Raw genomic sequence first — 12,207 nt, forward strand, 5'->3', positions numbered from 1 at the left:
GTAAGAACAACGGAGTAAATCTATACTAACCAAGTGTGTTAATTTTGGTAAAAAAGTGACTGCCTTTACTGACTACACTTCACAGGCTAAGCTATTTGCCTAGCCACAGATTCTGCTTTCTATTTCTCCTGTGTGTTGTTTTTCTTTTTTGCCCTACAAGTCATCTGAAAACTAAAAACAACACAAGAAATGCATACACACAGGCTACACTTGCAGAAATTCTCAAGTTTCTGCCCGCTAGAATATAACTGGAATAACTGAGATGTCTTGACATCCGCTTAGGAACACTTGTGAAAGCTAAAATAATGCTTATTATGTACAGGCATCCTACCCAGCAACTTTCTTCCTAGCCATCACTATTTGTGAAGTGCACCATTGCTAAATGAGCTATTTACAAATGTAAACTATGTAATTGAAGTTTTAAAATAAATAGACAACTTTTACATTAGGTAGCAACTTGACAAGGTAATAGATCATCCAATTACATCTTTCAAACAAAACAATCTGTGTATGCCGCTCAAATTTCCTTTTTTTTTCTTTATGAAGAAAATTCTTGGCTCACAATCTGTTTTGCAAGAACTTCCTTGGTTTTCTTCCTTTATGCTGGATAATTGTGTAAAAACTCCTTAAGTTTTGTTGGATAGTCTGTCATCACTCCAGTTGCTCCCAGATCAAATGCCCTCTTGTATTCCTGTTCTTCATTCAGTACCCAAATATACACCTGTAAGATGGGATAGAAAGAGAAATCAATACAGGAAATACTCAAATTTAAAAAAAAAAAAAGTGACTTTTGACCTAAATTGTTTCATGTGGGAGAGACTTCTGAGATGATGCCACATATATTTAAAATGATAAATGATCACACTGTGATGCCAACAACACGCACACAAACATATCCCCAACTTCTTCTCCCTTGCCCTCCAAAAGAGGGCACTTTCTAGCAGCGACTCCAATTCCATTTCATTACCCGAGACTTCAGATATTTCTAAAAGTCAAAATATTTTGTGAAAAACCCAAAATAGGTAAGCAGTTTGGCAGGTTTTGTAGGCTTAAAGTTGAAGGGGGCAGGGGGAGGAATTAAAGGGATTTAAATTAAGGGTCTTTTCCCAAGCATACAGTTCTTCCTTTGCAACTACGGAACTGCAAATAAAACAGCAGAAGCTATTGCTCAGGAACCAAAAAGCAACTTACAGTCCTAGCAACACAACAGAACATGCTGGGGAGAGCATGAACCCATCTTAAGGCCATAACTGGCTAGTTCAAATTCTCACTAGGTTAAAAGCACATTTCCTTCAGCTTTGCCACATTGTACCTGAATGCCCCGAGCAGTGAGGTGATCAAAAAGTGCTTTCCGCATTAGCAATCTGCGGAAAAAGAGAAAGAGATTATTGAAGAACTTAAAGTATACATGATATTTTCAATGTCTGTTGATGTTCTGTAATGAATTTTCCATACAGCATTTAGATTCAATATTTTCCATAAGAAAGTGATTAGAAACCCAATTATAGAAAGTTTAGTTCAAGCAACTCAAGACTGGTTACCACAGACACCCAGAAATTTGCATTAGCTATGGATATTTGCATCATCTCTTCTGACGATCAAATCCAACAGACTCTTCCTTCATCATACAGGTACCCTGTACCATGTCTGATGAATCAATCCCTTTGCTTTCAGAAGAGATTTTATCCTTCACACCAAAAGACATGAAAACTCTACTGGCCACTCAAGAAATCCAACTAACAGATGTCAGAGAGAAGCAAGAGCCAGAAGACACTTAACAGCAATCCCATTCAACCTCTGAAAGCATATGACTAAGTTTCCTCTGAAGTACAGATATTCTTAAAATGCAAAGTGTTCCATGTAAGCCAAACAGTATCTACTCTGACAACGTTATGAAACAGCCACAGTCCCATGAAACGTGAAAGCTGCACTCTGAATCTACTTGCATGCTAATTAGCTGAACACGCTTAACGACAGAAACTATATTTGAATAAGGACCACTGTTACTGCACCTCAGTATGTTTCAGTGTATGAAAAATAAAAGCATACAGGAACACCTATGTAAGATTTGAATATGATTTATGCTGCACTGACAAAAAAGCTAGAAGAAACTGAAAAAATACAACAGAACAAGTAGCTATAGCAATAGCTAGTCTTACTTGCTTGAGCCAACTGTTAATATATAGGTAAAATATAAATAAAAATTAAATCAGATTAAGATCTTACGTGTCAGCTAGCCAGATAATAAATTTCTGGCTTCTTGTCATCTTCTGTGGTTCTTTCAGCCTGTTGAGGAAGAAGAAACAAAAAATTACCAGAGCACAGATTAAAATAATATTTGAGATGTTCCTGCAAAAGGAACACGAAGAATTAATCTTGCAGCTTTTCAAATTAGAGCAGTAATTTCACTGTCTAAGACAGTGACTTAGAATTGGATTACACATGAGAAATGCGGTACATTTAAGAGAAGCAGCAGAGATGGGTATTCAGCAGCATTTTGAGTAAAGGATGAGAAACAAATTGCACTTTAAGTCTCATATCCATTCTATTACTGACTTGCCTCTTGGCCTTAATCAGACTAATTTGTTCTCAAGAAAGAGGGAGAAAAGTGCAAGAATTAGTTACTCGTACAGAACTGCTACATATTGCTATCTAGATGGCATCAGCACAAGCTGTGTCGTAAAGGCAGCTGCACGAAGATGGTATTTACAGGACATGCTGTAAACAGGAAACATTGATATACACAGGCACCCCACACTAACAACTGAGTAACCCAGAGCTGGCTAGAGACAGGTTAAATACAGAGGAGAAGATCTGCATAGCTTTCTCTTAGGAATATATAAAAGTGCCTAAATGAACAAAACAGTGTCCTCAGTCCAAGGATACCAACTAAATCAATGCTCAAGGTGGCATTATCATTCACTTGCTTTACTATCACCTCAGTGCAGCACCCACCGACAGGCTCTAACTCACTTGAGGATGATTGAAGGCATGGGAATTTCCAAGAATTCTTCCTTGAAAGGAATGAATGGCAGCAGACCAGTGTAGAACAGGCCAAGAAGCAGGAGGACACGTTGCAAACAGAAGATGATGGGAATGTCAGCGTTCTGCATGAACCAGGAAAGAGAGATTCTAAATTATCATGGTACATCGTCGAGTGTTGCAATTAAATTCACTCACCAATGCATGTTTAAAGTTTAGCACTTGGATCTAAAGTTTAAGCTACCAACTGTTTGTGATATGCCTGCTACTGAATTTAAATTACTCTTCCTGGTAACTTGTAATCCAAATAAAGGTTTTACATAATTGGAAGGGGCATTGGGACCCGAAAAGGTAAAGTTTCACTGGTTGCAGTACTGCTTTCGTTACCTGCCCTCATCATCTTTCCAGACTGCACGACACTACGCAGCATTTTCTCTTAGACTAGTATTACCACAAAGAACAAGATGTGCTTTAGCACAGGGTTTGTTACAGTTGATATCACATCAACTCACTTCACAACACATTTTTAAAGATGCTGCTTTATGAACCAAAATATTTGGGCATTGATGCTACAAAAATTAACAACTATAACTGCTGTTCAGGTAGGAAATGATGTGTTGTCCTGCACAGAAAAATCAGAACAATATATGTACTCTCAACTAGATCAATTTCACTCGGGTGCGTAACTCCCTTGGACTAATCACAATCTTCATTTAATTCTAAATTGTACAAGTCCTCAGCACAAAAAGGAATAGAATCTATAGCTGTAAAACAGCTTTATACCAATATAGCTGTGTGTCAACTAGTGGCCACATGCATTATTTTCATAAAAAGAAACACACAGTAAGTCATCCTTAGAAAAACTGATTTTGTACCAGATGAATGATGTGCAAAATAGGCTCTAAGAGTTCCTGGCATAAAATCATAACATCTTATATTTTATAGAAGAATAAAACATGAGCTTAATTGCTCAAGTATTTTATTGCAGAGTATATGGGTGTTAACTGTGCTTGACTTATTGTAACAGTGTAGTAAACAGAATATAATCTAAGCACAACATTTCTCAGCACATCTAAAAGTCTGGCATAGCTGGCTAGATCTTTATTTACAGGGTGCTTTTCTGTACATTTTGTCACCACACAGGAACAAGCAGGCAAGAAGAACGAAGCTTAGCTGGACTCATGCTTACCTCCTTAAGACACTTTGATACAACCTCGTAATTGACATTCCCCCATACTGTCAAATGCTCTCGCTTATACTGACTCACCAGCTCTGAAACCTGCAATATAAAAAAGCAGAACCCTAACATGTGTTCATCAAAAATTACGTGCAGCATTATTTAACTGACACTCTACTTGCTACTTTTCAACTACATAAGTCATTAGAGAAAAAATAGTTCTTCTATATTCTCTTTCATCTTAAGATGACTCCACTGCTTTGACTGGAAAGAAACAGGCATTCTGGTCAACAGATAAAAGGAAAGATCATTATACCTAGAAAAAAACCTAGAGAATTTAAGAAAACTAGATGGCAAAATAGTATCTGATGGAAAGCAAATCTCCTTTTCTGTGATGAACACCTATCTTTACACTGACACCATGTCTTTGTGCTGCTTTGGTAGGCAATAGTCCGTAAGACTCCCCCTTCACATGAAGTACAAACCAAACACGGCTCTAGCACTGTAGCATCAGTTTCATGTCAAGACAAAAGGTCAGTAAAGAGCTATTTGCTGAGCATCCTGCACTAGATCACTTCTCAGTCCTCTGTATTTACCTCATACATGGAGCAAGAACTAACATGTGAAGGATGAAGCAGTCCAAGAACACAGATTTTAGTATCACAGACTGCCATCAACTCCAAGAAACTTTTCTTTTGAAATTTCAACATCATTACATGACATTCAGCCTCAGTTCAGCGTACATATTCGTGTACCTTTTTGATCAACACATTGTTGTTCACTTTGATGTCAATGTTGACAGGAGTTTGTGGAAATGCCTCAAACACCTCTTTCAGGAGTGGAATACGGTTATCTTTTCCCTCACAGTGACATTCTGGGGAAACAAGAAAGTTGTCACTGCTGTGGCTATTTTTAATATACTATAGATAAAAGCTGAGATGTCAGAGCTCTTGTTATCTTAAAATTTAAAAAAGTGTTCAGTTCCTAGAATTAGCATGTTTTTGAACTAAAATAAATAAATAAAAGAATAATTTACTTCACTCAGATAGTTTTAATGAATTATGACCAGCTCATTTCCATAAGGAAAATGCCCTGAGCATACTGCACATTTAGGTTTTAACTTCATGAAATTCAGTCATTATTTAGCAACAGTAGGAGTGCAGGCATCGTTAAAATCCTGAAATAGCAAACATGGGCTCAGTTGCCACATACCAAATGCAATGAGATTAATATAAAACGAGACTGAATGAGAAAAACTTTTTCTTCTGAGAAAATTTACTGGAGAAGCATAAGGAGTAAAGGGAACAGAAGGCAACACCCCCACATTTTTTTTGTCTGAAACTGCTTGTGGTTCTAAGGAACTAACTGAAGGTTCTCACCATGTCTTTGTATTACTGTACCTAAACAAAAGATATATAAGTCCAAAAATAACACATCATGGAACTCATCTTGGTGCATTTTAAGTATTTTGCAATTTTGAACAGAAAAGTTTAACATAAAATTTGCTTGCTGGGCAACTGAAATATGGAAAGGCTACACAAGATAGTCAAAGTCCCTCAAGCAAACACATCTGGTATCATCTCTGGTAGCCTCTTCCAGACGGAAGTGCTCCCAGTTTTAGCCTGTGTACTTTATGCAAATTACAGTCCCACGAATCACAGTTCTCACAAGAAAACAGGTTAGTATTTTTCTAGGTTTTCCTCTTTTGCAGCAATATTGGTACTGAACTTCAAGTCATACATACAGTAACTACTACTCTTTTCATTCACCCTTCTGAAAGTGTCTGTATTATTGGACATCTCGTAGTACTTCAAGCCCAGAGTGCACCAGAATAATGGCATCTGAGTTGTAAAGAAACTCTCTTCTGCCTTCTCTCGTTTTTTCAGAATAACAAATCTTCAATCAGCACCCTCTGAAGAACTCACAAGGGAACTGGAAAGCAGTTGCAAGAAGTAGACAAGCAAACAATTGGAATGTTTACTTGGAAAAAGATATCTTACATCTTAAACTTAGTCACTGCCAACTGGTATGAAAAAAATATATTTTGGTTTCTAAAGCTAGGATTATATTTTCCTTTTAAAACTCCTCTTATCAAGCTACTGAGAGAAGCAAATCCACTTTTCTGTTCCCTTTGCCAAAACACGCTGCCACACTACAATGATGGAAAACTAGTTACTGTTACTGGAAATTGAAACAGTAAGACAAAAACTTACCTTTCTGAAATGTGACATCCAGCTTGCAGAGATATGGTGGGAGTTCCTTAAAAATAAAGGGAAATGGAACAATAATTCAAATGCAGGGATATAATAATGACTTTTCTTGAGAAAGACAAAAAAAATTATAATTCATAAGCCATAGAAGTTATCTTTAAAGACAACAATAACGGGGTTTTTTAAAACTTCTTGCCCAAAAAGTGATTTAGAAGCACTGTGTTCATTCTTACTTGAACTATTTGGTGTCCTTAGTTATGTGTTACCTGTAACTGAGTAAGGCAAAACGTTTCCAGACACTTGTCTGAAAATACTGAGAATTCCACTTAAATATCAGATGGAAAGACAGTTCTGTAAAACAGGCTTTTAAAACTAGTGATCCAGGTGGGATTCGTCTACCTGTTTTCCCATTAAAAAGCTGGTCATGTGAGGAGGAGGTTGTTGACTAAGCTTCCTTTGTCATCAGTATGGCAAAACAGGCCCACCTCCAGAAAGTTATTCATCCAACCTACTACTGGAAGGAGGTAATCACCCTCTGAAAATGCTCTGGTTTTTCTCCCTTGACTACACAGGGAGACTAGTTAACTGTGTTTTAAGTCAGACAAGATGAAACATCTCCTTAGATTTTGGATACCTGACATGCACACAACCTTCCTGCCCACCCCAGCCACTCTACAAATGCATTTTTAAACATCATCTAGCACTAACATTTTTTCTTCAACTTACAGAGTATTTGAGGTCAGATATGTTGACATCAACTCCTGTTGATCTCTTCAGGTTCTCATCATGGGACACAACCACTTGCTCATCTTTCGTCAGGTGACAATCTAGCTCCAACATGTCTGTTCCTATATTAACCGCACTGGAAGCAAAGAAGTCTGCCTTGAACCACACATGTTATTTTGTACAGGTCCAAACCTAACACGTTATTCAATTAAACTAATCCCACTGGAGGTACTTTAGATACTTTATGATGCAATGAATCCTCACAATCTTGCTGCAAAGCATGAAACAAATAACATTGCTGCAGCGGGAAAGCTGATGCAAGAATAAATAACATATCATGAATCAGAGATGGGATTTGAACACGGAAGCTTTGGCTCTGTCTTCCATAGAAATCAAGTAGCACACCTGTTGATTTCAGCCGACCACCTCAGTACTGAGAAACCTAAAGTACTGTTTCAGAACTTTACATGTGATGTTTGTTAGTATCAGCATATTTACCACTGGAAGAAGCAAGCTCTTTTTAAAAAGTAATCAATTTTGTGGTAAGCATAATGAACAAACAACAGGGATGTGAAACCCTTTTTTTACTTAAGTTAATTAGGAATGGATTGATCAGGAAAGTAGCAATGGCGCTTTTAGGCTTTTGGCTTTTTTGCCTAGCAAAACTACATTTTAAAAAAATTATTATTATTTTAATGAAAAAGTTTTTATTTTAAATTAAAAAACCCCAAACACTAAAACACCCTGTCATATTTTTCAAAGAAAAATAGCTATTCCTGTTCCAATCCGCTGCTTTGAAAAGTTCTAATCCAATCCCAAATCCACTCTATAGAAGCTTAGCTCACAGGAGGTAAGCAGAAAGTAGTAACAATATTGATGAAAAAGAAGTACAAGAAACCTCACACCAGAACAGAAAAACTAAGCTTTACTCCAACAAGAAGTGAATTGCTCATTTCATTAGAAAAGATACTCAGAAGGTATCATTCCAGCAGACAGCTATAAATCCCAGCCTGAAGTCTGAACACTTCCTTCAAAACTCTGGGCTGTTCTTTTTATCCTCCTGTGAACAAACCTGTAACATCTGTGAGTACAGTCCATACGGGACCTAAAGTTCTGCGACTTCAGTAACAGCCTTTCCTTAAGAAAAGGGCTTTATTGACTGCTGAAGTACAGAAATGTCATAAACATTCCCAAATGCAGTAACAAAACAAAAAAAAATTAGAACATACTCCCATAAAGTGTTTAACACAACTTCTGGTCCAGCTGGGATAGTGATCAAGAAGAGTTCTGTCAAATTAAAACCAATTTGTTACCTGTTTTCCAGTGCCACTAATTAAGAAATAGGACAGGAACAACATCCTATTACACACAGAAGATACACAGCCTGTTCTGTGTAATTTTTCCTCCCAAGGAAAACCATCTCCAAATATGCTGCCAGAGATTTGCCAAATTTGTAGAAGATGTTCCCATCTAGTACCACATATTGTCATTTAACCAGCAAAATTTATTAGAAATAGTACTTCTTAAGAACTTCAGGACTGATGCTGCATGGAAAAAGGAGAACAACAACGTTCCTTGTTAACAAATTTGAGAATTTGCCAGGCTCTTACTAGCAGCTTGTTGCTAAATAAGCTTCCTTAAAGTGCCGAGTTTTTCAGCTGGAAATCAGTTCATTCTGCAGCTCTGTAATAACAGATCAAATCTACATTGTTCCAGAGAAGACTCCAGATGCTCTCCAGATTCAGAAGAACGTGTTGGATTCAGATCCAAGGGCTCCAGAATTCAAGTTGTGAAGCAGGCTTACATTCGCAAATTAGGATGATAGAGTTCTTTGCTTGTGTTTAACTCCAACTGACTTCAAGTAAAAGCACATGCCAGGAAATATACAAGAAAACCTTTACCTTGGAAACTAAAACCCATTACGCAAGGCCTAATATCGCACAATGTACAGAGTTTATAAATATCAAATTGACAACATACTCTTATTGCTGTAACTACAGTGTTCAGAGCTTTCTCTCTAAACCAAGTATGTTCATAAAACAAAAGAAATACAATGAGAAAATATCTGGAGAGTTTACTTAGCAGCTTCCTGTCAAGACAATGCCAAAGTACGTGGCTGTATCAAGGACAATTAAACCAGTAACTAAATTCTTACATCTTTTATGCTGGATCCCCAAATACTTAAAGACACTACAAGTGTCTCTTTTAGCTTAGAGTCAATTATTTTAAAATCTAAAACCACCACAGAAGCATTTAAGTACAGTGTAACATTATTATAGTCCAAAAAAATCTATTAGGCATTTTACCATGCAAAAACAACAAAAAGAAATGCTGTCTTTGGTACAAAAAGCTTATAATTACTTTCCAGAATATTTGTAAATTAAGCTAGTATAGAACTTGAAATTACCAATAAGGCCTCCTCCCCCCATACACTTTTTTTATATCTTACTATAACAACTTTCTCATTATAATGCAACTGTATTAAATATTCTCCAACCCCAGTTAAAGTGTAAATAGCACAAAGAAAACTATTTGCTTGCCAATACTTAGGTTACTGTCAACAAGGTAAAATGAAGGTGGTAGGTCTTACGCTGCAGACAAGCATCCTCTTTCGGATTCAACTACATCAACGGTCAAATATGCCTGCTTGTCCAAACCTGCAGAAAGCCCTATTTGGCTTCATGCAAAATTTGATGGATTATAAATTGATTAGCTCATACCAGCCATCTGAGCCAATCCAGATAACTTTCACTGTACAGATCACCAATTTTCTGCCCATTTCCTTTTGCTAGCTTACCAGTGGGGATGGGAATGAGCAGAGGGGAAGTACAAAGCCTTTACCCCTTCACAGAGGAAGCCAGAAGACTTTCTACCGCCTAATGCAAGGTAATTGCTCTGACTCTTTCTGCAGAAGTAATATGCCTTTATTATTCGACCAAGACAATCTCACACCAAGTAACTGAACTTGTTATTGGTAGTTGTGATGAGTTCAAAAAGTGGAACTCAACACATTTGTTACACTATAGTTGTAAAATAATTAAAATGGTCAGGAGAGAGTCAGACAAATGTCTGTATTATCACAAAACATTATTTGACTCCTAGCACAGTCCTTACTTTAAGTACTACAGCTTACTTCTGGGAATGAAATAAAAATAGGTTTCGGTGTAACTTTCTTTGCAAGAGCCATATACATATAAAACTGAAATGACACTAAATGAAAATTAAGAAACTGTTAAAACCAAAAGCACTCTCCAGAAAGTGTGGTAGCAGACTTGAAAAAAGGCAGGCCAGCAGGGAAAGGAAAAAAAACACAACCCCAAACAAACAACCCCAAAAAACTATGCTAAGCTTCCATGGAGATACAAAATACTGCAGTGCTTTCAATAGCACTGTTTGGTTGGGAAAGCTGGCACTCCTCAGTATGCAAGGAAATGTGCAAACTGAGGAGGCTACTTAGCACAAAGTAAATTAAAAAAACCCAAACAAAATAAAGAGAAGCCTACATAAAATTTGGTCACTTCTCATTGGCAGCTGGAGTTTTAGATATGCTTCTTTTTCAAATTTTGAGAACCTTTTTAGAATTCACTACTTAAATGCTAGAAGCTTAAAAGGCTTTCCAGTACCAATTCCATTTTAAAGCCCTAGATAAGAGGCTTTCACACATTGTGCAAATGAAGTGTGTGTATGAAGGGAAAAAATGTAACACAAACATTTTTAATAGCTTTACAGATGGTATATTAAAACTTAGCTAACATTAGGGTTTCAGTCACAATTGTTCTAGGAGACAAATTATTAACCTTCTGTATAAAGGAGGGAACTGAATACCATGAAACTGTGGCATATCTAAGAGAATTGCTTACAGCCATAATAGCAGTCAACAGATTCAGACTTCCTGAAATCCAGCCTTGTACGCTAATTAGCATTAATTGGTAGAGGCTATGATCTCAAATACCTTTTGAGAAGCATCAGTGTATGTAGAAAAAACAGTGTACGATATTAGTTACGAAAAATAGCTTTATAATGACAAATAAATTAATAGAAGTAATCACCATTAAACATGGAAGCAGTATTGTTTCATGTGTCAGTAGCCAGCACAGGAGGATTCAGCCTTCAGGAGTTTTACTTCCAATTGTCAGTCTACCACGTTATTGTGTACAAATCATAGTTTGTGGCATCTCAGTTCCTTCTTGTTTAAATTGGAGTGATGTTTAGCAATCCACAGAAGTCATCCAAAGGAGAGATGACTTTCAGAAAGAGGACACTGTACTCCAAACAACTGATGGAAGTCCTATCTTTCTTGATTGCTTCACTTACTAAAGACAACAAGAACACCACTAATTTAGGCATTATTGGTTCTATTTGTACTCACTGGTGAAAGGCTGCCATCGTGTTTTCCAGGTTCTCTCCAGCACCTACAAAAATAACAAAAACTAAAACATGTACAAAATCCTTTTCCTCCCCTCAATCCCAGTGGAAATAAATAAATAAAGGACTAAAAAACTTACATATTTTCAGGACGTATTTGGAGGAATGAGTACGAAGCTAGAGTCAGAAATCCCAGTTGCCGCTAACGTACTGGGGAGACCCAAGAGACAGGACTTTCTCAAGGTAAAACAATTTTTAAAAAAACAAAAACAAAACCAAAAACCCACTCCAGGTACCTTGAATTTGTATAACACTTTGAATATAGAAAACAAAGTGTTTACTTTACCAGAGGTTGGGTGCCCTGTTTTTCCTTGAAGGTATTGTATTTGGTTATGACAATATGCTCCACAGGCACAGGAACAGTATACACAAAAAGTCTAGTTCAGAGTTAGTGGGAGGATTAATAAGAGGAAAGGTAACGGGGGGGGGGGGGGGGAGGATCAAAGACACTCTAAAGCTGATATTCCCTAAACGCATAACCCGGTTAATGCTCAAAGAGGTGATAACCTCTTTTTTCAGTGCAAGGATACTTCCTGAAACAGCACAAATCTGTTGATAAAGGTTTATGCTGCTGGCAAAGGGAGGTCTCACACACAAGGAATAAAACACACATCAACTCCAGTTCAGAAAAGAAAAGACAAGCAAATTTTCTCTCAGGCGGGAGTAAACTCTGTAACTCTTAAGCCA

At 37.1% G+C, this 12,207-nt stretch overlaps 1 protein-coding gene across 1 annotated transcript; it reads right to left on the reverse strand.

Moving 5' to 3' along the window:
- Positions 1-466: 466 nt before the first annotated feature.
- Positions 467-11,502, reverse strand: GDPD1 (glycerophosphodiester phosphodiesterase domain containing 1). Its single transcript, XM_009703611.1, has 9 exons — positions 11,465-11,502; positions 7,096-7,231; positions 6,373-6,418; positions 4,915-5,033; positions 4,172-4,261; positions 2,974-3,107; positions 2,227-2,286; positions 1,313-1,364; positions 467-721 (listed from the first exon to the last, which is right to left on the reverse strand). The coding sequence occupies exons 1-9, from the start codon at positions 11,479-11,481 to the stop codon at positions 599-601; spliced, it is 777 nt and encodes a 258-aa protein (XP_009701913.1). The 5' UTR covers positions 11,482-11,502; the 3' UTR covers positions 467-598.
- Positions 11,503-12,207: the final 705 nt, after the last annotated feature.

This window comes from Cariama cristata, unplaced genomic scaffold (genome assembly GCF_000690535.1).
Source record: "Cariama cristata isolate BGI_N322 unplaced genomic scaffold, ASM69053v1 scaffold28337, whole genome shotgun sequence".
Lineage (NCBI taxonomy): Eukaryota > Metazoa > Chordata > Aves > Cariamiformes > Cariamidae > Cariama > Cariama cristata.

Bases quoted from the DNA above. Each gene is read 5' to 3' on its own strand.
- GDPD1 (XM_009703611.1), bottom strand. The intron at 5,034-6,372 runs GTAAGTTTTTGT...TTGTTTCCCCAG, and splicing joins GGATGTCACATTTCAGAAAG to AATGTCACTGTGAGGGAAAA. The intron at 1,365-2,226 runs GTAAGATCTTAA...CTTTTTCCGCAG, and splicing joins ATTATCTGGCTAGCTGACAC to ATTGCTAATGCGGAAAGCAC.